General features: G+C 41.9%; 1 protein-coding gene across 1 annotated transcript in view; it reads left to right on the top strand.

Moving 5' to 3' along the window:
• The window catches only part of LOC144689979 (cardiomyopathy-associated protein 5-like), an 88886-nt gene that overhangs the window by 10108 nt on the left and 51147 nt on the right, over positions 1-27631 (top strand). The window contains exons 2-4 of the mRNA XM_078557519.1: positions 13142-17564; positions 21327-21422; positions 25091-25321. Coding sequence (XP_078413645.1) covers positions 13142-17564; positions 21327-21422; positions 25091-25321 — 4750 coding nt within the window. The remainder of the gene's footprint in view (positions 1-13141; positions 17565-21326; positions 21423-25090; positions 25322-27631) is intronic.

Genomic DNA, 27631 nt, shown 5'->3' with positions numbered 1-27631 from the left:
TGCTTTCCACATCTTCTCCTTTTCCCTCACACTAATCATCTTCTGATGTCCTGTTTTCAGACACCCAAGAACTGCCAGCTGCCCAGCCACAGCAGCCCAGGGAGGAAGAGAGACAGCAACAGCATATCACTGATGAAGAGACTTGATCTGGCATTCACAGCCACCAGTTCAGATATTGTCATCGCACTTACCTTGAAGGCTAGTACAGACTTGGAATCAGAACCTGGTGAGTCACCTGGGGACAATAGGCTGCAGCCAGGCAGAGGTAGAGGATTTTCCAACTCATCGAGGGCAAGATTGCAGACGGATCCTGCTACAGACGAAACAGATCAGGACCTTGATGGGACGGCATACAGGAAAGCGCTGATGGGGACGCACACCGAGATGCTGGGTGCATTGGCTGGCTTTCCAGGCAGCCACCTGTCACTAAAAGGAGCATGGAGGAATCTAGCTCCAAGTTAGCAGAGGGTATCACGCAGAGCTTGACCTCCCTGCGGCCTGTACTCTATCTCCATGTCATGCTACATACCCAGAGACATTGCCATTGCTGCCCCCTTACCTGTTGCAGCCTTTGTGGGCACAGAACATGCACCCCTCTGCCCTCCCTATGAGGAAGATGCAACACTTGCTGGCAAATCCCGGAATCACCACAACACCTCCAAAAACACTCCAGAGTACTACGTGAGACTTTACAATAGCAAGAATTCTTCAAAATTACCTGTAATTGGGGTACCTGACATTTTAAGGAATGCCAGTACAAGGCCCATCTTGCAGCTTAGCGCTTGTTGCTTGCTGAATGATGCGCAAATTTGTTGCCTGGACCTCCATCGTCCAAATTAGATATCCTGCTGCATATCAGTCAGTTGTGTTGTAAGATTGTGTGTTGTCTCATGAAGAGGTCTAGAGACTTGTTTGGCTGAACAACAACTGTTTATTAGTAACACATAGCAATATATTTATATACAAGACACAGCCCTGGCTAGGTGGTATCTTCATGCCAACTTCTACCAGACTCGCCACTGCACTCTACTACCATGTGACCCTCTAAATCTTAACATAGGTGGTACTGTTTCCCCAGTCCCACATTAACCCTTACAGTCCCGAATACCGTCATATTACAGGTTGGACTGTGTGCCGTCAGGATAGAGCTCCCCCACTGCCTTCCATTGCCTTCTGCAGATGTCGGTATGGATGCCCTTCTCAAAAGGGCAGGCAATGCATGATGCGCTGGAGGCATGGCAGGCTCCAGCAAAACGACGCTAGGCCTCTGTAGACACTATGGAGATTAAATTCGCACACATTATCTTCAAGCGTTTCAGAAAAGCAGACCGGAAAGGCGTTCAGAATTGTTCAGGGCAAACTTAGAGCAGATGTCAGATTGTATTTCTTTATGCATAGGGTGATCCACAACTGGAATGGATTACTAACTCCAATGTCATCTCTGTTGAAAAGTTAAATAGCATTGAATATAAGAGATCATTACAAAGTGGGAACCGAGTAAAGCCATTTAACCCATGCAGCTTTTTAAAAACATGTCACAGAGTGTTCAAAGGATGTGGGTGTCGCTGGCAAGGCCAGCATTTATTACTTACCAAACCCAGAATATTGTAAGTTCTTCTTTGTCTCCTCTACTTTTTATTGTAGATCCCCTACTTGAAGGAACATGAAGTTTCTTTCTCTATTTCCTCTTAAAGAAATATATAAAATAATAAGTGATGTTAAATCCCTATAACTTTCAATTCCCAATTCTCAGCAGATATTGATCCAGGTCCCATTGAAGGATTGATTTAACTCCATACCAACTAATTGGCTTCTCTGGAACCTGGTACACATGTCTACCACCTGTGAGGGAAAAAAATACTTTTCTCAATGGTTGTACATGTGCCCTTTAGTCCAACATTGATTGATCTAGTTAAGTAGCTTGCTCACTTAAACCTTATTTTCCTTCTTTATTTTAAAGACCTTGTATCACGTCTCCCTTCAACCAGGGCTTCAGAACGTTCTAATTCAGGAGTGAACATTGACCAAACAAACTCTGAAAGCATCCAATGTGAAACAATTAATAATAAGGGAATAAAAGCAAAATATTGCAGATGCTGGAAACCTGAAATAAGAACAGGAAATGCTGGAAAAACTCAGCAGGTCTGGCAGCATCTGCGGAGAGAGAAACAGAATTAATGTTTGAGTCCAAATGACTCTTCTTCAGAGACTTTTTCCCCCCACCCCATCCCCCCCACAGGGCCAGCATGTAACTTGTACTTATGTTTGCTTTCAGAGAGCTCTAACCCTTGTTCTGCTATTAACACATTTTGCCATATGACCTTTAGGCCACTATTAGCACCTTCCTTAGTCCTTAACACTATCATTAACACTCCCTTTGTCCTGTGTCCATGACACCTTTATCAAATCTCCCCTGAGCTCCCACCTATCCCTGACCCTCCATTTTGCCCCACCTCTTCCACAGTATAAAATCCATCACATTTCTACCTTTCTTCAGCTCTGAAGAAGAGTCATACGACTCAAAACACTAACTCTGTTTCTCTCTCCACAGATGCTGCCAGACCTACTGAGTTTTTCTGGCATTTTCTGCTTTTATTATAGTAATGAGGGAAATTAGGCACAGGGATGCATATGGAGAACATTAGATCACGATTCAAAACAAATTATGCTGATATTGTATAGATCAGTGGTGAGACCAGTTTTGGGGTATAATGAGTATTTTTGAACATTCCACTTCAAATGAAATTTAGATGCCATTAAAAAGGGTTTCGGGAAAAATGACCAGAATGGTTTCAGTCGTCTAAGTTAAGAAGAAATGGTCAGAAAGCTAAGTTAGTTTTTTCACCTTTTCAGAACTGGGGTGAGGAGCATTCTGCCTTGAGAGACCTATTTGGTCATTCAGGGTGCTGCAACATGTTAGTGCTACTTCATTAAGTTAAGCAAGTTACCAATATCATAATCTACCAATGTGCAGATCAGCAATTATATAATTTTGAGTGATGTCTTCACCTATTGACTTGCTACTTATTCATTGTGTTCTACTTGATTGGAGTCGAATATTCCTGGTTGTGGGGAACACTATGATGAATCTCCTTTAAGAGGAGGAGATGGTGCATAGGATTTCCCAAACATCCCTGACCTCACCCACATGGTGTTGGTGGTGCAATGCGGTATGTAATTACCAGCAATAGAATCAGTTATATTGGATTGCTGTTGGATGGTTAATGCACCAGCTCATCTGTTTAGCATTTTCAATATCTCTTCCAAGATTTGTTTATCATATAATCTAAGTCACTAACAGTTCTTGGATAATTGTTTTTAAAGTGATCCCATAATTTCTCGTATCTGTCTTTCTCACCAGTTATCATGTAGAGCTCATCAATTGAGCATTGAAGCTTTCACCTGTAAAGTTGGGCTTGTGTTCCGCACTCTGGGTCTCTATCAGACATGAGTTACTCTTCATATAATATCTATCCTCATGATTCAGTTACACCCAACAGGCTTTACACTGGTGCAGATAAATCCACTGAATTCACTCTAAATTGGCCCTTTCAACTGTTCAGCAACACTTGTTCATTCCTCACCTGCTGTACATCCTCCCTAAGATATGACAGGCACAACCATTGTTGCAGAGGCTCCATGTTCATTATCACTTCAGCCAGTTCCAACAAACAACATCTCTGATTAGCTGCTGATTTAGTGCCAAAATAATTTGGTATACATCCTAGCTCCTCCTATATTATCTGAAATGATCCTGTAAATTCCACATTCGTATGTAAGGATGCGCAAATTAGGGTTATGTAATGTTGAAACTCAGAAATCAGGCATCATTCTCTTATACTTATTTTTCTATTCACCTCCTGTTCTCCTTCACTTATTGTGATGCACAGCCCTCCTGTTCAGTAACCTTGCAGCTCATCTGATATGTGGTTTCAAGAGGATTTCAGATAATTATATTAAAAGGGAGCTTATAATTCTTTTCACAAAGGGTAGTTTTGATGTGAAATATTCTGTCAGAAGCCAGTATTGAAGCAAAGTCCACAAGCTATTTTAAGAGGTAATTAGCTAGTTGATGAAAGAAAGGAATATTAAAGGATATGTCAGTTGTGCTTCAGTGTGTTCACTGTGGCTCAGTTGGTAGCTCTCCTGTGTCTGAGTTGCATGATTGTGGGTTCAAGTCCTACGCCAGGGCTTGAGCACAGATTTATGCTAACACTCGAGTGCAGCACAGAGGGAGTGCTGTGCTTTGGCAAGATGTTAAACTGCTTTCTCAGGTGGGTGTATGGCAGTATTTTTAAGGAGAGCAGGGGAGTTCTACCCAGTGTCCTGGCCAATATTTATCCCTCAATCTACATCACAAAAACAGATTATCTGGTCATTATCACATTGCTGTTTGTGGGAGCTTGCTGTGAACAAATTAACTGCTGTGTTTCCAACATCACAACAGTGGCTACAGTTCGAAAGTATTTAGTCGGCTGTAAAGCACTTTGGGATGTCTGGTGGTCATGAGAGATGCTAAATAAATGCAAGTTTTGTTTTAAATTGGATGCAAACAGGAGAATTGAATTAGAGACCAGTTAACTTGTAGAAAAAACACTGTGATGACTTGGATGGCTGAATGGCCTATTCCTTTGCTGTAACATTCTAGAATATTCCAGTGCTTTGTTTTCTCATTTCCTTATGAAAATAATCTTGTAAATATTAAATATTGCGTGTGTCAGTCTCAGCTCGGTAGTAGCACCTATCTCCGAGTCAGAGGTTTCTGGATTGAAGCCCTCTTCAGCACATGATGTAGGGGCTGCATTTTACATGTTTCTGGCATGGGGGGATGGGGGGCATGTAATATAGGGTGGGTGCCCAGCTGGGTGCCCATCCCATCACCTTCCCACCCACCCCCATAATACGGGGGATGGGCGGGCACTGAAATTGGCACGCCGTTCCCCCCCCCCCTTCCTGTAAAATACCCCCCTCCCCAGGCTGATATTTTATCGTCACGGGATAAGATGTTAAACCAAGTCTTCCTTCTCAAGTGGACTTAAAAGATCCCATGGCATTAGTTGAAGAATATGGGAGTTACCCCAGTGCTCTAGCCAGAATTTGACCCTCAATCCACTATAAATAAAGATAACTGGCCCAGTTATCATGTTTTTCTGTTTGTGGGACCTTGCTGTGCAGCTGCTTTTGCAGACATTATAGTAGTGTCTTACACTTCAAAAGAACTTCATTGACTATGAAGCACTTTATGATAGCCTGAGGATGTGAAAATTACTATAAAATTACAAGTTCTTTCTTTTAATAAACCTACAAGATTAAGTGATAGGGTGCATTATGTTCATGTACTGGGAGTGAACATTTATATGTTAAGAACTAGATGACATACGTGATTATTCCATTCTGACCGTACTAGAATTCAAACTCCAGCTATCATTCTCCAATTTCTATTTAAAGGACTTTTAGCTCATGGTTTCTTTATGTAAGTCAAACATACTACGTACCTGCCCACGTGAATGTCTTGGCTGCTGCCCTGACACTAACTTCCTCATCTCCTTTGCCATCCCCTTGACCTCCTGCAACCCTTTTGCCCCTCCCACCATGAAACAATCTACTCCTTTGCTTCCTGCAGTACTCTTCCCCACCTCCAATTCCCTTTTCTCTGCCCCACTATTCACCTTGCCATCATCATGTCTCAACAAAAACTTTGCTTCTCTCTTTTTGATGCCCTTATTTCCATCAAACCCTTTTCTTCTCACCGCTCATCCAGTTCATCAGTCATCTGCATAGCTTCAAACCTGATGGCTGCTGTCTTGGGGCCATATGGTATGGCTCCTGGCTGTCTTGGTTCTCCAGGATCATTGTGGAGAATAGGTGCAATAGAGAACCTGTTTTCCCCGCTAAAAGCTGCCTCCTTTCCCCCTCCCATCTAACTCCCGATGAAAGGACATATGAACTTGTTTTCTCCAAAACTCAAGTTGCCAATTCTGCTGTCTCTGCCTTCCTAACGCCCCCCCCACTCAACCTCTTCTCAAGCGGAAAATCTCAGTTGTTTCTCCCCTTCCCCTCAACCACATTTCTTTCCTCGCCGAGACCCACTACCACCTTCGTTTATTCCCTTCCAAACTTGCTGCTACCAATTTACAGACCAGTGCTTTGCTAGCATCTCTCTTTGCTCATGGCATCATTTTGCCATCCTAAAAACTTCCTCAGCCCCTCCTGAAGGAGCTTATTCTTGCCCTGCTGTCATCTTAAGCTCACGTTTCATCTTCACCTTCCACCTCCTTTTCTACATTGAGGTCTGAAATGTTGTCATTGCCATTTAATTCTGCATCCTTAGACGCTCCATGTGCAATATCCTCCAGCCTAGTTTCTGTAGCAACAACACAGCCCTGTCAACAATTACATCCTGTCAGATTGTAACAACTTGCTGCTATGGAAGCTCAGACAGCTGCCATCTAGGCGCTGTTAAAAAGGGCTTCCAGGGTACCACATCAATCCAGTATTCTATTCTCCAAAGTGTACTAGGAATGCTGATGCACCATCCCAAGAGAGCGACTTCGGCTCCATGTGAGAGAAACCTGTTGTCCTCTCTCAGGAAGACTGCATGCCTGCTCCCCAGCCTGCCATCCCAGACTGCTGCAGCCCAGGTCAAAAGTTGATGCCTTCTAGGCCCAGAGGTGCTCAAGGTTGTCCTCCGAGAGCATCCAGAGTGTTCTTAATGGGATCTCTACACCCTTCCACATCCCTAGCTTGCAGCTATGAGGGAAGTACCTCGTGGGTGCATTAGGATAGAACATGACAGTATTGAAGAAGGCCTTATGGCCTATTGCGCCCATGAAAGAGCCATCCAATTAGTCCCATTCCCATGCTCTTTCACCATTGTCGTGCAAATTTTACTCTCAAGTATTTATTCATTTAACTTTTGAAAATTACTCTTGAGTTTGCTTCTACCAGCCTTTCGGGCAATGCGTTCCAGATCATCATAACTTGCTGCATTAATTATCTTTTCCACTTCTGCTTCTTTAACCAATCATCTTAAAAAGAAACCCACACCTTATGGAGATCATAGTTAACGTACCCTCTATTTTTTTTAAGCAGTGCACAGCCAAGTGCGCAGCCAACTCATTTAAGTAAGCAGCCACTTTGAAATTTATTGTGCGGCTGATAACTCAGGGAGGGCGACCATTGTGCGGCCTGCGCAAAAGTGTTCAGTTTGCTACACAGGCCATGCAGCCAAGCAACTGGTGCAAACATTGGTCAAGTAAGGTTGAGTTGTCATATTTCTTGTAAAGGCTGAGATTTCTTATTTGATAAATTTGGTTTGGAATTTGGATTAAGTATTGGAATGTATGTTTGTACTGAAGTGAGGGAGAGACCAGTAAGTGTGAGGTGAAGGAAGCCAATGTGGAATCAGAATAGAGGTTTATGTGTAGCTGTTGGTGAATGCAGAATGGGGATTTTTATTTTTATTTTTGTTCATGGGTTGTTAGAGTCGCTGGCAACACCAGCAATTGGTGCCCCATTCAGACATTCAGAATGGTCACTTAGATAAAGTACAGGGGAACACTATACATCAACGGAACTATACCCTAGCAAAAGTCAGTTTCCAGGCCTGGACTCAGTCAGCCACCCAGGTGATGCTCAAGAATTGCTCAAGGCTCTTCAGTTTAGAAGGATTGGGAGTGACTTACTACAGCTGCAATGAAGTTGGACAAAGTGTCAGCGACCTTGAAAAAAATCTTTTTACTTCCTCTTTTGTGAATTCTGTGATTTACGGATTCCATTCTGTAAAAGATTTGTGTACCTCCTGAGAGAACCTGAGAAACTGGATGTTTGGTACAGAAATATACAAGTTGCAAAAGAGGATTATTAAAGATACATCGGATAAACTTTATCCAGCAGCAAGTTTCAGATTCAACCCAATGCTAAGATAGCACAAAGCCCATGAAAGAGATTCCATGTGCATTGATCGAACCTCTTTCAAAAAATACCCTAATTGCCCTTGAGAAGGTGGTGATGAGCTGCCTTCTTGAATGACTGCCGTCCTGTGGTGCATGTACATCCACAGTGCTCTTAAGGAGGGATAGATTTTGATGTAGTGACTACGAAGAAAAGGCAATATAGTTCCAAGTCAGGATAGCATGTGACTTGGAATGGAACTTGCAATATGTTGGTGTTCTAATGCGTCTGCTGCCCTTCCCCTTCTAAATGGCAGAGGTTGCAGGTTTGGAAGGTGCTGTCGAAGGAGCCTTGGCAAATTGTTACATTCCATCTGGTGTATAGTACACATTGCTGCCACCATGCATCAGCAGTACATGATATCAATGTTTAATGTAGTGGATTGGGTAGCAATCAACTGGGTTGCTTTGTCTTGGATGATATCAAGCTTCTTGCGTGTTATTGGAGTCACACTCATCCACAAAAGTGGAGAGTTATTCCATAACGCTCCAGGCTTATGCCTTTTAGATGGTGGCCAGGTTTTGGGGTGTCAAGAGATGTTACCTGCTGCAGAATTCCCAACCTCTGATCTGCTCTTGTCGTCACAATTTTTATATTACTCGTCCAGTTCAGTTTCTGGTCAATGGTAACCCCCAGGGTGTTGAAGGCGGGAGATTCAGTGATGGTAACACCATTGAACATCAGGGCAGATGGTTAAATCCTCTCTTTTAGAGATGGTCATTGCCTGGCACTAATGGTTTTTAAAAATTCTTTCATGACATCGCTGGCTAGGCCAGCATTTATTGTCTATCCCTAATTACCTTTGAGAAGGTGACAGTGAGCTGGCTTCTTGCACCATTGCAATCCTTGTGGTGTAGGTACACCCACAGTGCTGTTAGGAGGGGAGCTCCAGGATTTTGACCTAGTGACAGTGAAGGATCGACGGTATAGTTCCATGTCGGGATGGTAAGTGACTTGGAGGGGAACCTGCAAATGGTGTTCCCATGCATCTACTGCTGTTGTCCTTCTAGGTGGTAGAGATGTCTGGAAGGTGCTGTCTGAGGAGCCTTGATGAATTCCTGCAGTGCATCCTGTAGATGGTACACACTGCTGCCACTGTGTGTCGGTGATGGATGGAGTGAATGTTTGTGGATGTGGTGCCAATCAAGCGGGCTGCATTGTCCTGGATGGTGTCAAGCTTCTTGAGTGTTTTTGCAGCTGCACTCATCCAGGCAAGTGGAGAGTATTCCATTATACTCCTGACCAGTGTCTTGTAGATCGACAGGCATTGGGGAGTCAGGATCTCTGCAGAATTCCCAGCTTCTGACCTGCTCTTGTGGTCACAGTATTTATATGGACGGTCCAGTTCAGTTTCTGGTCAATAGCAACCCCCAGGATGTTGATAGTGGGGGATTCAGTGATGGTAATACTATTGAATGTCAAAGGGTGATGGTTAGATTCTCTCTTGTTGGAGATGGTCATTGCTTGGCACTTGTGTGACATGAATGTTATTTGCCACATGTCAGCCCAAGCCTGAATATTGTCCAGGTCTTACTGCATATGGATACAGACTGCTTCTGTATCTTACAAGTCATGAATGGTGCTGAACATTGTGCAATACATTAGCAAACATCCCCTTTTCTGACCTTTGTGATAGAGGCAAGATTGTTGATGAAACAGTCGAAGATGGTTGAGCCTAGGACACTAGCCTGAGTAACTACTGCAGCAATATCCCGGGACTGAGATGATTGACCTCCAACAACCACAACCGTCTTCCAACCAGTGGAGAGTTTTCCCCTTGATTCCCATTGACTCCAATTTTGTTAGGGTTCCTTGATGCCACACTTGGTCAAATGCTGCCTTGATGTCAAGGGCAGTCACTCTCACCTCACCTCTGGAGTTCAGCTCTTTTGTCCATGTTTGAACCAAGGCTGCTACGAGGTCAGGAGCTGAGTGGCCCTGGCGGAATCCAAACAGAGTGTCAGTGAGCAGGTTATTGCTGAGTAAGTGCTGCTTGATAGCACTGTTGATGACACTTTCCATTACTTTTGTCAATGATTGAGAGTGGACTGATGTGACAGCAATTGGCTGGGTTGGATTTGTCTTGCTTTTTGTGGACACAACATACCTGGGCAATTTTCCACATTGCCGGGTAGATGCTAGTGCTGTAGCTGTACTGGAACAGCTTGGCTAGGGGCACAGCTCACTAAGGCATTGAGCACAACCCAGATTGTTTGCTTGATAATAATCCTTGAGGAATCTTGGCTCTTATTGTAGGCCTGCTGTGCAGTTGTATATGATTTCCTAACTGGAGTCAGGAACCATGTCAGGAGGGGATAACCCTTATCACCCAATAGGCAGGCTTTTAACTTGGTAGGCTTAATTGGAATAAAAGCCTATGCCAGTGACTGGTGCAGAATGAAAGAGTGATGACTGCGGCTGGCAGATTAGGCACAGTCACAGAATCACAGAATCACACAGTGCAGAAGAGGCCCTTCAGCCCATTGAGTCTGCACCGACACATGAGAAACACCTGACCTACCTACCTAATCCCATTTACCAGCACTTGGCCCATAGCCTTGAATGTTATGACTTGCCAAGTGCTCAGCCAAGTACTTTTTAAAGGATGTGAGGCAACCCGCCTCCACCACCTTCCCGGGCAGCGCATTCCAGACCGTCACCACCCTCTGGGTAAAAAAGTTTTTCCTCACATCCCCTCTAAACCTCCTGCCCCTCACTTTGAACTTATGTCCCTTCGTGACTGACTCTTCAACTAAGGGGAACAGCTGCTCCCTATCCACCCTGTCCATATCCCTCATAAACTTGTGCACCTCGATCAGGTAACCCCTCAGTCTTCTCTGCTCCAACGAAAACCACTTAGGTCTATCCAACCTCTCTTATAACTTAAATGTTTCATCCCAGGCAACATCCTGGTGAATCTCCTCTGCACCCCCTCCAGTGCAATCACATCCTTCCTATAATGTGGTCACCAGAACTGCACACAGTACCCCAACTGTAGCCTCACCAAGGTTTTATACAACTCCAACAAGATCTCCCTACTTTTGTAATCTATGCCTCGATTGATAAAGGCAAGTGTCCCATATGCCTTTTTCACCACCCCACTAACATGCCCCTCCGCCTTCAGAGATCTATGGACACACACGCCAAGGTCCCTTTGTTCCTCAGAACTTCCTAGTGTCATGCTGTTCATTGAATACTTAATTGTCAAATTACTCCTTCCAAAGTGTATCACCTCACATTTTTCAGGGTTAAATTCCATCTGCCACTTATCTGCCCATTTGACCATCCTGTCTATATCTTCCTGTGGCCCAAGACACTCAACTTTACTGTTAACCACCCGGCCAATCTGTGTGTCATCTGCAAATTTACTAATCCTACCCCCCCACATAGTCATCTATGTCGTTTATATAAATGACGAATAATCCTGCCTGTGGTCACAATCCAGTTGTATGTAGATGAAATGGAATTCCAAGGTGCTGATGTGAAGCACACAAGGCAATGTGTGTGAAGTCAATGGCACATTGCATCATGGAGACACCTGCCACGTGAGGAAAACCTTGTGGTCTTTCGGCCAGTCTTTCTGTATCAATAAGGAAGGAGATATTAGTGTCTCTCTCTGAATAGAGAGCCTCGACCAACTTGATACTTCTGCATACTGCAAACTGCAAAATGGTGCTGATGTCAACTGTTGCAGTATGAAAGTTGCCTGTGGCATAACTGTTGAGTAAGATGATAATGTTAACAGTCGCAGGGAGTGCTGTGCATGCCTGGTTTGAGTCTGCACTTGTGGCTGTAGCAGCTAGCATAGCTCAGTAATGACCTCCTTAGTGAAGCAAAGGCATGTTATATCTTTCTCATCAGTGAAGTTACATTAGGAGAATTGTTTCTTGAACCCTCTGTGGAATCGGCCTCCAGTTGAGTGCTCTTCTTCTCCTCCTACTTCCTCTTCTGGTGGCTTATTCCCCTTTCTGGTAGTTTACTTGGTGTTCCCACATCATGTTTCATACCCAGAGATAGACTGAGCAGTCCACCCATGCTTGCAAGCAGACAATCAGTGAGACAAACAATAGCAATGCAAAAAGCAGCCAAGCCAAAAATAAAAATATCTGGAAAAACTCAGCAGATCTGGCAGCATCTGTGGAGAGGAACACAGTTAACATTTCGAGTCCATATGACTCTTCAACAGAACTAAGTAAAAATAAGTAAAAGCCTGTTTCTCTGTTTGAAGTCTGAAGTATGATGGAACACTGCAAATTATTTCTAGCAGTCAAACAATAGCTAAGAAGTGGAGAATCAGCAACAAACCTGTAGGTATCGCGTGATCCCTTTAAACATGGTTGGTGAGGGAACCTTCATGCTGGTTAATGTCCTGTCATGTTGAGCAAGGTCAGCACATGGTATCCAATTAGCTGGAGTTTTCCCAAATGATTAGAGTGTCCATCACATAGCAAATGCCAAAGCTAACCTAACATAAATGTTACCTCCTACACTAAAATAATGAGGAGCAGTATTAATTGTACATTCTTTTTAAACTGACTGTTAAAGTGACAAATTCACAACTCACATTGCACATGAAAGTATGTTAGAAAGAAAAACTTGCATTTATAGTACTTTTCACAACCACCAGACACCTCAAAAGTGCTTTACAGCCAGTGAAGTACTTTTTTTGAGGTGTATTTATTGTTGTAATGTAGGAAATGTGGTAGCACAGCAATATGATAATGACCAGAGAATTTTTTGGGGGGGATGTTGATTGAAGGATAAACATTGACCAGGACACGTGGGATAACGCCCCAGTTCTTCTTTGAAATAGTGCCATGGGAATTCTAACATCCACCCAAGGAGGCAGATGGGGCCTCGTTTAATGCCTCATCCAAAAGTCAGCACCTCTGACAGTGCAGCACTCCCTCGGTACTGCATTAGAGCGTTAGCCTCGGCTTTTTTTTGTGCTCATGCCCTGGAATAGGACTTGAACCCAGAACCTTGAGGTGGGAGCGCTACTCACTGAGCCACAGCTGAGATTTCTATCATCATTTTTATTCAGAAATTTATAATATTTTTTTGAACATGTCTTATATTTGGACACGTCAGTGATGTTCATTTTTAAACTTATTTGTATGTTTGCTAGCAGTTTGGAAGCATACACTACAACTTGAGCTTAAAACTTTGTTTGCTTATTTCCTGATAGCCTAAAGGATGCCATTAAAGATCAGTCGATAAAACCTAAGGTGAATTACATTATGTCAAGTTCGTCCTTCTCCATGGTGACAGTTCAAAGTGAGGACAGTGGAATTATATGGGAGACTGTTTCAAGCAGCCGATGCTCCACGCCATGGGCATCAGAAAGCACAGCCTCCGACGTTTACAGCGTGGAAAGTACCCCTATGAGTGCTCCGCCAGGAAAGGTAATATTCATAATGGACGAGTTGCCCCAGCCTCCAGGCACGAATGCACGTCAAAGTGGGAAAGTCAGTAAAACTGAAAAACGCCATATTGGGATAACCGATCTGAAGACAGGAGAACTAAAAGATGCCCCGAAGAAACCTAGAAATAATTCGTGCGTTTTGAGAACACAACCAGGAAAGAATGAACCAGCGGTGATATTCAATACTGCAGCAGAGAAAGTGGCAAAATCAAAACCGTTGCAGGATTCCGAAACCGAGACAGATCTTCAGTCGCCAACTGAGCACCACCCAATAGTATCAAAAATAGCAGGAAAATCCAAAAATGGTGGAAATGAAGCGTGTGAGGTGTTTTCCTCTGTTCAAGAGAGTGTGCAACAACATACCCCAGTACACTGTCAAAGAAAATTTAATAATAACGGAGTTGAACGGAATATGCAAAACATAATTCTGAAAAATCACAGTTTAAACAATTCATTTCCCACAACCCCTGAACAACAAATAAATACCTCTTCAATACAACTGAGAAAAAAGGAAGAATCAGAAACTGCTTCGAAACATCTCTTAGAAGCAAGAATCAGTTCAGCTTTACCAGAAAATAAAGAAGATTCATGGCAGTCTGCAACAATTGGTTCAGAGCCTGTCATAGTTTCACAGTTAAGAGAGCCTTGTACAGACGCAGATAACTTACTTTCAGCAGGCAAGGAAATAACAATGAATGGAACAGTTCCCACAAGCACGGATAACTTGAAAAAGACTGTCGTTGCTGACTCAGATATCCATCAGTTCTCGTCTCATGAAACATTTATTTCAGACTTCAAAAGTTTAGCATTTGACACAGATCCAACGCCTGTCCCATTAAAGGATAATTATTACTTAAATGAAAGTGCAGCTGGTAAAATATTTGCAAAAGAAGATCAATCTTATTCAATGGCAGATCCAGAAGGCAAATATCCAAATACTTCTGTAACCAGCAGTTCAGAGCTTACTAATCCTGTGGGAAGTCTACCATCAGGAGTAACTTGTAAAGTTACAGACAATTCCATATCAGCAATCAAAGATGAGGGCATGGAAACTGTAAATGTAGATTTGAAAAACTTGTCTTTCACTCCAGCTGGTGGAATTTTTCCTGATACCATATCGCCCTATTGCCCAGAAAAGCAAAAAGCCACAATAAATGAAAATCTGTTCAACTCGAGGACAAGTCCTGAACCTTCAGAAGTGATAGATGTAGAGCTGAATGGTTCCTTATCCAGCACAACTCATAGAACCCCTGAGGATGCCTCTCAATCACAGTTAGTAGAGCTGGAAAAAATAGTAGTAGATGAACTAAACTATAAAGAAAATACAGAAAATCAGAAAGCTATTTTCAATATTGTGGCTGAAGGCTCTGAGATATTAAACATTGTTGCTCCAGCACAAGTTTGTTCTGTGGATCAAGAGGCATGTAGCAAAATGCAGGACAACCTGATCTATTTGCAAACAAATCCTGATATGAAAAGAAAATATTTTGAAAATAATTTTAATAGAGTGGAACATGCACAGCAATCAAGATTACTGGATGCATCAGAACACAGTGAGCTGGAACAAAGTGCAAATCCTTCCAATTCATGGAGCTCCAATCCTTTCACTGTAGGGGAATCCAAACCTTTTTCTGTGGTACATTCCAATCATTCTTGTATAATTGTATCCAATCCCTCCCACACAGTGGGATCCAATCCCTCCCACGCAGTCGGATCCAATCCTCCTACAGTTCAGGTATCCAATCCTTCTATTGTTGCAGGATCTAATCTCAGTTCCATTGAACAATCCTCTGCAGTTGCTGCATCTGCAAGTAAAGATGAAAATGGGGAGGATGATTATTTTGAAAAATATACTTTGGTGGACGAACAAGTCCCTGTTGATCTAGAGATAGCGGAACTGAAACCACAGGAAGTGCCAGTTCCAGAGGTGGACAACCCTGCAGAGTCAAAACTGAAAAGTATGTCATTTTCTGAAGATACAGCAGTTTTTAATTTTGATGAATTTGATGTGTCAGGAAGTCCTGGAATCCTTGATGGTACAACAGGAAAGGATGGAACAACAGAATTTTCTGTGCAAGCACCCATCTCTGAACTATGCAACAAAGGAAGGCAAGAAGATATTAATAAAAATATTACAGATGCACTAAATCAAAAGGAAGCTGGTTCATTGTTATTTAGCATGGATGAAGGAGTCCTGTCGCGTTCCTATAGTTTTCCTATATCGACTAAATTGGTCGATCTTGCACTTCTGGAGGAACCACCTGCATTAGCATTTTATTATAAGGATCTTTACGAGGAAGCTAAGGGACGAAAAGAACAAAACGGTGACCAGTCAGATGAAGAAAGTAGTAATCCTGAATTTTCGTTCCCTTGTCAGTCATCTGATACAGATGATGGAAATGGATTATACTTTGAGAAGTATGTCCTGAGGGATGATATTCTTGAGTCTTCAAGAGAATTTATATCAGAGGGATCATCTCGTTGGCTGGAAGCAGTGTCACAAAATGATGCAATTGGTGCAGAAAGAGATATATTGTTTTCAGAAAGTGAAGACCACGTTCCAGAAGTATTCACTGATGAAGCAAAAATTCCTACACAAAAAATAGATTCTGAGAAAGTTTTGGAGGTACAGAAAGAGTGTGAAGAAAAATCTGAGACCAGCAAGAGTATATATGAGGACAGTAACATTTTGTCAGAGGTTCGATCTTTAAAATCTGAGGGAGTATCAGAAGAACCAGGTAAGGCAATTGAACTAATGGGAGAGAATATTAATCAGCTGGTGAGTGAAGAAATACAGACCAGCCAAGTAGCATCTTATGAAGAAACGCTTTATGTAGAAGACATAGAGAAGCCTGCTTCTAATGTTGAAGATCACTTAGATACTGGACAGCTTGCCAATATAGTTGACTCCTTTGAAGAATATGGAAACCCTCCAAGTGAAGCAGGATTAGAAGAAGTGAGTAATACCTTGACATCTGTGAAAATCAAGGATATTCAGGAAGACGTATTCCATGAGGAAACATCCATTGATCAGATTGTTCCTGTTCCAATATACCAGCCTCAACCTGCTGAACGAGAAGGATCTGAATGCAGGCCTGAGGTTGGATACTCTCCTGCTGAATTAGGAGAAGAAACTGAATATGAAGGACCTGGAGAATCGATAAAGGCTGAAAATAAGGTGCATGATCAAATAAATAACAATGAGCCCACTGTAGAGATTGATGAAATAGCTCCACAGATTGTAATTGAAGAATATGGGGAAGTAGATCATTCTGCGAAAATGGATCAAGAAGCTTGTAAAGATGTTCTGAAAGGAATCACGCATTTTGTTGATCAACAGTTATATTTAATGGAGAGTCCTGGAACCAATGATGAAATGTTGGATGTTGAAATTATCTATTCACAGCATACTGAATGCGTGGCAAAGGATGAGTTCAACCTTGAAAGTCTAAACCAAGAAAAGGCAATAGATGAAGCAAGTTCTCAAATAATGAATGATAAGATTATATCAGGACCTGATCATTATGAAGTTATACTGGACCCTGCTAAAGAAATGCAGGAAGAAGAATGCCTCACTGGGGACATTGTGCAACCCCTACAGAGTGAATGTGAACAATTTGAAGTAGCAACACAGGAAACACTCAATGACATAATAACACATGAGCAAGATTCAAGGCATATTTCTGATGATTTTCAAACAGAGCATAAGACAAGAACTGAGCAAGATTCCCAAACTGATGGAAAAGTCACTGAGCCAGAAGATTATGAAACGGACACTCCACAACAGCATTACCCACAAGAAAATGTCCCCAGTCATGTAGATGAAACACACCTTCAAGAAAACCCAGAGAATTTATTTGTGAAAGCCATAGAAGAACCCAGTCATTTGCCTTTATTAGAAGATGTGAAAACTATAGATGATGGTAATGCATTTGAAATCTGTAATGATGCTCTGGACATTGAGGATAAAGAATTGCATGAACCTGCTCCAGAAAAAGTGGAAGACGCCCATGTCGAGGCAAGGAAAGAAGAGGATGTAGACGCGCTAATCTCTCAGAAACCACCAAAACCAACAGATACCTTTTGTGTTACCTGTGGGCTTCCAATTTTTGCAATTGATAAGCTCTTTGGAGAACATCAAGATCATGATGTCATAGCAATAGATACAGCTGTGGTAAAAATAAAGGTGAGAACTTTCATTTTAAATAAAACATACATTTAGATTATGCTCCACACTAAAGAATGTGTACCAAACCTTAACCTCCCAGCTAGAATTTAATTCATGATGCATCACATTTGATAGGTTAAGCTAATTTGTGCAACACCTATCAAATGAGTGCAAAAGGAAATTATTGGCTACTATATGTTTGCTGTGTTTTCATTGTCTTTCTAAAAAATTTATTAATGAAAACTCAGCCAACTTACTGGCATTAGTTTTTGGGTCAACTTGTTCCTTAACTGGATATTTAAATGGTCTTGTTAGAAGGAATACATATCCTGCCTGAAAGTTTTGCTGATCTAAGTTTTAATCATCCAGCTGCATGAATATGGAGACTTTTATCTTTGGAGGGGGTTTTAATTTGCAACCAGTTTCCACCAGCCCTGAAATCTACAGCGACAGTAGAAGACTTGCAGGGAGTAAAGATGGTTGGACTAGTTTCAGTTCCCAGTGTTTCCTGAATCTTTTTCTTAGTGCACAAGTGAGAGCAGTGTGGAAGAGATTTGCTTATGAATGCACATTTTGCAGACAGCCAGAATGGGTGGCTTAATTCCATACTAAGTGGGAATAGAAGTGTAGGGGTCATGTAGGCGGATCAGAGGCAAAGTGGTTGAGAATCAGAGTTATGGAGCAGACAGGAATAGCCTATAACAATAAATAAATATAATTGCATATTATCTATCATACTTAAATTCCAGGCTCCAAGCTCTACCTCACATTTGTATGTCACCTAAGTGCATGTACAATTTGCAACAGTGTCGAGAAAGGGCATTTGAAATCTGATGTTAATTAACGTATTAACATCTCTATTAAACTGTCAGGCACAGGAATTTCGTGTGAACTGATAATGCGTGTGTACACCAAGGCTGTTAGGGTCATGCTGTCCAGTCATCATTTAGAGTTAGTTTCTTTGTCAATCACAAATGTTCATGTACGATTACGTATTCCGTAATTTTCCTCATCTGTGCCATCCAAGTACATTAACCATAACAGTAATGCATAGGGTATAAGGTGTGTTTTCCAAAACATATAATAGGCACACAGTAAATAGAGTAGTAGATTATTACAGTAACACCCATTACATGAGTGACCAGTAATGCTGCATGCTGGTGTACTAAATTCTTTGGTATATAGATCAAGTTTGTGCCTACAATTGTACAAATACCAAGATTCTGAGCTTGACTGGGGTGTCGGGTAAGTCCAGAGTAGAGACGAGGGACTTTCTTTCAGAGGGTGAAAATCCAAAGGGTAGGGGTGGGAGCGGGGAAGGCACTAGGTATCAACTCTTGAGGCTTTCTTGCACTTCCAAATGGTTGGTTAGAGAGGCCTCCCCTTTCCTTCCAGGGTAGGCCCACGTCACAGGGTTGGAGAATAGGTCTAGAAGAGCAAAATAACTTTAAACTGGGGGAAAAGGAAAGTCTTATATGTCTATTTAATGTTTGCATTGAACATCCTGTCAGAATATTGTTAATTGTGCTAATAAGGCTTACATAGCTATACTTTGAATTACTATATTAGATAATGCAGCGTTCTTGGTGGAGTGGATATGTTTCATTGTGCAGTTATTTAATTTGCATGTCAGAAATAAATATGAATAAAAAATATTTACTCTATCAACAGCGTTTTTATAAAAAGCTGAAAAAGAACTCTCCCACAGGAAATAAACTCTATAACATTACTTTGCTATCATTAAAGTCTATTAAACAATCAAAATTATTGCTTGATCTTAAATGCTAATGGATAGCACTGCTTGATAAAATGTTTACACCAGCTGGACATTTTCTGGAATGTTAGTTCTTGCCTGTGTCGTGTTTACCTCTGTCAGCCATTTTAATTCAGGCAGCATATGTGACTCATATGAGATCAACTAACAGCTGTAGATTGGATTGGAGGCCAGAAGAATTAACCATGTTAATCTTCAAAATTTCATTAGTTTTATTTTACTTTATCCCAGTGAATGTTTTGTGAGCTTTTAATCTAGTTTCAGAGGAAATCTCTCAAATTTGTTCTATTTTAGGTGAATTTGAGCTAGACAGGGATAGGATAAAATGAAGCCAAACAGCATAATCGTAGACTGTTGATGCCATGGGCCTCTGCTGACCACGTGTAGTTGTTTTCTTGCTTTGATGCTGGAACAAGGGAAATTAATACCCAGCAAATGCTGGAAAACTCTCAACAGGTCAGGCAGCATCAGGCAGCATCAATGTAGACGGAAACTGAGTTAATTTTCAGGATGATGAGTGTTCATCATTGAGTTTTGACATGGAAGATCATTGACCTGAAATAACTCTGTTTCTCTCCAAAGATGCTGCCTGATCTCCTGTGTGTTCTCCAAATTTTCAATTTTTATTGATGATTTCCAGGATCCACTGAATTCTGCACTAAAATAAAAGCAGATTGCTACAGATGCTGGAAATCTGAAATAAAAACAAAGTGATGGAAAAACCCAGCAGGCCAGGCAGTAGCTGTGGAGAGAAAAACAGAATTGATATTTCGAGTCCAATATGACTCTTCTTCGGAGCGCTGGAGTTCTGAAGAAGAGTAATGTTGGACTCAAAACGTTAACTCTGTTTCTCTCTCCACAGGTGTTGCCAGACCTGCCGGGTTTTTCCAGCACTTTCTGTTTCTACTCTACAGAATTCTGCCTTTGCAAATAATTACACCACTGGCTCTGATAGATGTCTGCAAAAGGCTTTTAATTTATCCTTTCATGGGATGTGGGCATCACTGGCACAGTCAGCATTTGTTGCCCATCCCTAATTGCCCTTGAACTGAGAGGTTTGTGAGGCCATTTCAGAGGGCAGTTTAGCGTCAACCACATTACTGTGAGCCTGGAGTCAAATGTAGGTCAGACCAAGTAAGGATGGCAGATTTCCTTCCCTAAAGGGCATGTTAGTGAACCAGATGGGTTCTTAGGACAATCAATGATGGTCACCATTACTGAGATTAGCTTTATATTCCAGATTTTATGAACTGAATTAAAATTGCACCAGCTGCCATGATGGGATTTGAACCCATGACCCCACAGCATTAGACTGGGCCTCAGGATTACTAGTCCAGTGACATTGCCACTACACGACTATCTCCTCTTTTCATCCCATCTCATTGCTAAGATCCATATTGAAGACCAGTATGTCCTTCTCCCTCTTGGCAAGGCATCAAACCCATTTCCCTTGGAGTCCTTTGGGATCAGAATCTGGCTTTTTATGCACTAGTTGCTGATCTCATCTGTTGGAGGATGAAATTCATTTATGATGAGATGTCCTATCTATTCCTCTAATCGATGAGGTTCTTAAACATTGAAGTTAATGTTCATAGTTTATTAAGCACACAAACAAGCAATAGTAACATGCATTTAACAGGTTGCACTTAAACCACACCAGGGCACGTATGTATTGGGGCCTTAAAGGTGTTACATTTCTGAGCTTGGTATACAGGTTGATCAAACCTTTCACATATTTAATATATGCCTACAAAGATACATTTACACATTTGTCTCACTGCTTCTCAAACTTAGGCCTATAGGATTGCAGCAGGAAATGAAATTTGGCGGAGGATAGTTTCTTCCCCATTAAATCACTTGAGAAAATGACTTATATGCCAGTCAACAACTGACTTGATTTCTGGCTCTGGAGAATTATGACATAAATTGCTTGTCATTGCATTAGAGATTTTTAAAAATGTTATTAATTTGTAATTGCCTTGGTTTTTAAATGCTTTCCTTAACAGGAAAAATTGGATGAGTGTGTGCAAGCAGCAGGAGCAAAGGCAAACAGAATGGAAGAAATTGTGACAGAACTTGAAGATGTTTTCAATGCTGTTGATGTGAGTTATTTATGCACACTATAGTAAGATTTTCCATTCTGAATTCAGTAATCATATAATACCGGACACAAAAATATAGACTTTTTGTTACAAAAATATAGACTTATGCACATTATGGGTTTAGTGCTCCTTTTGCATTGGGGCAGCCATAATACTCTAACTGCATGTGGCCTAAACAATAGTTGATATTACTTCATCATTACTTCTTTACTCATAAAACCCCAAATACTATTAGTTTTTGTGGCTTTATCCACCTGCACTCACATTTTAAGGAATTATAAACTTGAACCCTTAGCTCTCATTGTTCATACACATCATCTTTTTATTAAATGTATACTCCTGTTCCTTGTTGTCTTTCTCCTCACATTTAGCCACATGACATTACACTTACCATTCTGCCCATTCCACGAACCTGTATATATCCGAATTCTTCCCTGTCAGCAATCAACTTTCTATCAGTGCTCCTCATCTTCATCCGCACGTATATACAGTAATGTCCCGCCATTCACGGGGGTTACGTTCCTGAGAATTCTCGCAAAGGACAAAATCGCGAACAGCGAACATACTTTATAATAGGAGTGAATTATATAGGTTTCAGCTATCCCAAAATTTGGATGTTAATCAAGGTTTTTCTCTCTCACTGAGAGACTTTCCTGTACTGAAGGCACCAGCTGATCCTTTCGCCGTTACACACGGTTCTCTTGCCGATCCAGTTGCCCCCCTCCCCTTCCTCCTTATTTATTTTCTTGTTTGTTTTTTTACGACAGAAAATGAAAAGCAAAAAGCACGGTCGGAGCCCTGAGCGATTCCTTTCACTCCACCATTACAGGAAGAGAGATGAGAAAGTGGGTTTAAAGGACTAGGCTCTCTCTCCCTCTCTCTCACTTTCTCTCTCACACTCCCTCTCACACTCCCTCTCTCTCCTGTGGAGAAGCTGCCTCTACAACAGGGACCCTTATTGGTTGCCAGGCCTGAGCAAGAGCCAAGAGAAACCAAAGAGACAGACTGTAACAACTGAGAGAAACATACACTGTTTAACTGACCTTCTCTCGCTTATAAAAACATCTCTACATTAATGTAATACGCAGCTAACCTGCATCTCTTTTTTTTTTCCCCTGTCAGTCACACACACACACACGCGCACACACACACACACACACACACACACAGAACTGGCTTGTTATAATAACTTGTTGTTTTTAGTTTACTTAAATCATGGATAGGTGAAGATTGGGCCCGCAATGGGCAATCGTGTGTACTAGGGGTTTTCTCATGTTTAGTGCAGTGTAGTTTGGTCTGTTACACTATACCGCATGCAGGACAGTTGAAAAACTTAGGCTGAGCAATGAAAACATTTAGCAATAGGCAACAAGCACAACTTTAGTTTATAGGCCATTGTCCTTGAGGCACCAATTGTCTGCACTGAACGGCAAGATGCTGGGAAGACTGCGTTTCTGAATTCAGTTGGCAATTGCATTTACTAAACATAAACATATTAAAAAGCTCAGAAAAAGACAAACTGGTCCATCCAGGTTATCCTATCCAAATATGGGGCAGCCTTCATACGTCATCAATGCCCCAGCTGCTTTTCCTCCAAGCCCAGGCACACAATCTTCTGTTAGAGAGAAAAAAAAGAGAGAAAACCTCTAGTTAGTTTAGGAACATAAACTGGGAAATTTGTCCATCTCCTCTGAAGGCAATCAATCAAGCCGCAAAGGATTTCAGTAACTGTCCAATAGCTATCGATAACTGTGGCAAAACCCTCATCTAGTATTTATAACGTGAGATGCTCTTGGCTTCAAAACATTTGTCCAACGATGAGCATAATTACTGCAGGTTTGGTAACTAATTCTAGAGGTCAGTGCCTCTCTTTGAAAATCAGAGCCTCCTGGCATTTAACCAATCTTTTCATCTTTTATGCTGATGCCCCCTAATTCTATCCCTACCTAGCTCATAATATCCTAGCAACCCAAATAGAATATAAAAGCATAATACTGCGGATGCTGGAAATCTGAAACGAAAACAAAAATAGCTGGAAAAGCTCTGCAAGTCTGACAGCATCTGCGGAGAGGAAGACAGTTAACATTTCGAGTCCGTATGACTCTTCATTATTTGAGGAACCTCAAATTAACGCATCTTACTTCTCCAATGAAAAAAACTCCAGTTCTTTGAGCCTATCCTGATAACTAATAGCACAGAACAATTCTTGCTGCCTTCCTCTGAGTCATCTTCAACATCTCCATTTGCCCTGCTATGTGGAGAGGTCAAAATTGACACAATGGTCCAGATTTTGTAGGAATACTGACAGAGAAACTTCCAGAGTTCGCCACTGTTACTCCTTTGAAGCTGACAGCCACTTCTGGAGTGGTACATGTGCTGTTAACTGTAGAAGTTGCTGTTGGTGATTCTAGACTTCCTCATAGGGGGCAAGGTTGAAGTCCCCCTTAGACACCAATCAAGTAAAAATCACGGAGCTGACAAGAACTTGTTCTTTTACCCTAATTAATCTTGCTTTAAAATCCATTGAGAAAGTTACACCTTGTTGAATGAGGTGTAATTGGATTTTTAATGGTGCACTAAAGTTCATAATTATTGCTGAACATCCTAACTGGCCCTGGAATATTAATTTTATATTTGGGGAATATATTTCTCTATTATAAATTGCATTTTCAAAATATATTTTAAAGTTCACAGCATTTCAGTTTCTACGTTAACCCCACATATGTGTCCCAAACACTGCCTTGATAAAGGAACTGAAAATGTACTTGCTGATTCATTTGGAGATTTAGTAGAATATGGGTAGCATGGTGAGTTTCAGTCCATCAGATAAGCAACAAGTGCCAGGCAATGGTCATCTCCAACAAGAGAGAATCTAACCATCTCCCTTTGATATTCAGTGGCATTACCATCACTGAATCCCTCACTTTCAACATCCTGGGGGTTACCATTGATCAAAACCTGAACTGGACTAGCCATATAAATACCGTGGCTACAAGAACAAGTCAGAGGCTAGGAATCCTGCAGAGAGTAACTCACCTCCTGACACCCAAAGCCTATCCACTACCTACAAGTCAGGAGTGTGATGAAATACTCTCCACTTGCCTGAATGAATGCAGTTTCAATAACACTCAAGAAGCTTGACGCTTGACATCATCCAGGACAAAGCACCCGCTTGATTGGCACCCCATCCATAAACATTCACTTCCTCCACCACCGATGCACAGTGGCAGCAGTGTGTACCATCTACAAGATACACTGTGGGAGCTCACCAAGGCTCCTTAGTCAGCACCTTTCAAGCCCATGACCACTATCATCTAGAAGGACAAGGGCAGCAGATGCATGGGAACACCACCACCTGGAAGTTCCCCTCCAAGTCACTCACCATCCTGACTTGGAAATGTATCGCTGTTCCTTCACTGTCGCTGGGTCAAAGTCCTGGAACTCTCTCCCTAACAGCACTGTGGGTGTGCCTACACGACATGGACTGCAGCGGTTTAAGAAGGCAGCTCACCACCACCTTCTCAAGAGCAATTAGGGATGGGTAGTAAATGCTGGCCTAACCAGCGATGCCCACACCCCATAAATGAATGGAAATAAACAAACATTATTGTAGACCAGGGAGGAAGCTGGGCCAATTTCTTAATGATTTATTTCTCTGGCAATGACAGGAAAACTATACCAAGGAGGAAAAATTTCTTGAGGAGCAGCACGAGGAAGTAATGAAGCTGCTGCTGTCACAGTACACAGAAATGTCACAGGTCCTAGAAGAGGAGAAGAAAATGAAACTGGAGCATTTGTGTGACCAGATGGCCCATTATCGATGTGGCATTGATTCTGCAAAGGAAACTGTTGAGAAGACGAGGAAGTGTATTGAGCTCGATGACATGACATTCCTAAAGGTATATTTACAGAGATCTCTTCATATTGCTAACACAGTAATACTATACAGTACTAAGATGAGGGGAGCTTCATATTTAACCTTTGGAAACGTGTTTACATCATTTTAAGAAAACAAACCATACAGAAGTATAAACTTTGAATTTTTCTTACACAAAGCATAAGAAAGATGCCGCAAATAATATTCAAAGGCAATATTAGAAATATGTTGTATGCTGTGAATGAAGCTCAGTGCTGAAAGAAGTTAACCAAAAGATGGTTTAGTTTAAGGATTGCCATCATTTATTCTGCCTTGAACTGACATTAGTCCTGATGTATACTAATTGCCAACAGATGTATATCTACTTATTAACTGTTGTTACATGATCGCATGCACCAGGAGATTTGGGATGTATGATTCAGTAACATTTCTGACAAGTAGCAATATGTATATCATTTCTGTCCACCCCCTCCAATCAGTAATGCAAGTAAAATGTGTACTTTGAAATACGAGCAGCAATTATTTTTATTAAAGTCACCATTATAAACTCAGTGCAGTTTGCACATTTTGCATTTTAATTAAGTTGCTTGCCAAACCAATTTTGCTGATCTAGCCCAGTTCACTATTAAGCATGTAGACCATGACCTTATTTGAGCTTTACCTGATGTGTCTGGCACTTCCTTCTCTATTACTGTTACAGTTGGAGCAAAGCAGCTGAGGTTCGGTGTCTGGGTTTTATCCATCTTGATCTCCTAAACCGGTCAGATTTAATGCTCGGACAGGATACTTGACCATAAACCTCCATCAAATATCCCTATCTATATTTATATGTCTTAACTTAAATTTAACAGCACTGTGGGTGTACCTACACCACAGGGACTGCAGCGGTTCAAGAAGGCAGCTCACCGCCACCTTCTCAAGGGCATTTGGGGATGGGCAATAAATGCTGGCCCAGCCAGTGGCACTCACATCCTGTAAATGAATAAAAAAAATGTATTCACTATCAATCCTGACTATAACCTATGATATAACGTTGTCCTCCACTGCCAATTTGGCATGTTTCCTTTATGACAATTTTAACATTGAAACAAGGGGCAAAATTTTTAACTCGGCAGGCACGTGCCCGACCTGCTCGAGCATAAAATGATGCGCGTTGACGTAGGGTAAGCATCTTGACATCAACGCGCCGTCGCGCAATATTTCAGTCAGCGGCACATTAAGGCCATTAACAAGGTCATTGAAAGAAATTTTTCGCTGCCCGTCCAACCTTACGGCTGTTGGGCAGGCGAAAAGGTCAAGCGGCCTTTGCACATTTTCAGAAACCTCATCCACGGGCGGGATGAGGTTTCCTAAAGCAAATAAAAATAATGTTAAAATTTTAAAATGTAATTATTATCATGTCCCTACTCATGTGACAGAGTCACATGAGGGCGCATGTCTTATGACATTTTTCATTTCTTTATTTTTTTTTAAAAACCCTTCATCTCCCTGAGGCAGCTCTGTGCTTGCCCACTTGCCCTCCTCCCCCCGCCCGCACAGGCAGCGCTGAGCGCTGTCGCTCGCGTTTCACGCTGGGCTGGCCTTAGTTGGCCTGCCCGCGTGAAATTGCCTCCCGGCCTCTATCGCGGGCGATGGTCGGCTTCCTGACCGCCCCTGCCTGTCCCCACCGAGCCCGCCCGACAAGGGCAAAATTCTGCCCAAAGCGCTTAAAAGTTCCTTGTAGTTGTCTTCGCAAGAATATATGTGGCCTGAACGCAATCTTTGTGCCTGTAATGCTGATGCATATTGGGAGCTGGTGAGCCGCATTACATGACACCTGATATGTGTCATACAGGCGCAGTAAGGGAAAGCTTTTCCCATTCGTTTATCCTTTAGCTTCAACAGGAGGGATCTGCTGCCGGTAACTGCAGGGTTTGTTTGCAGGCATTTCTTGGCATATTTTGTATTTAATGTTAATTTGTTCAGCTACATTTCAAGACATGAACTTAAAGTCAGCTTCTTAAAGCTGGACCTAATCAGCCTCCATGCCTTTTAGAATTTTGATCAGATTCCACTCTAAAAGTGATGTACAACTCTTTAATAGTTGATGGGGCCAATATCTCCCTCTGAGTGTGTTATACAAAAAGAAAAAGAAAGCCTTGCATTTATATAGCACTTTTCTTGACTACTGGATGCCAGCACCTTGCAGCCAGCTAAATATTTTTGAAGCATATTCACTGTCGTAGTGTCACTCACTCTCCCTCTCACACTCGCTCACACTCTCTCTCTCTCTCCCTCCCACACTCTCTCACTCACTTACTCAATCTCCCATACTCACTCACACACTCTCCCA

This window comes from Cetorhinus maximus, chromosome 2 (genome assembly GCF_964194155.1).
Source record: "Cetorhinus maximus chromosome 2, sCetMax3.hap1.1, whole genome shotgun sequence".
In the NCBI taxonomy this organism is placed as follows: domain Eukaryota; kingdom Metazoa; phylum Chordata; class Chondrichthyes; order Lamniformes; family Cetorhinidae; genus Cetorhinus; species Cetorhinus maximus.
The sequence above is the reverse complement of the archived record's forward strand: the minus strand, read 5'-3'. Positions and strand labels throughout refer to the sequence as shown.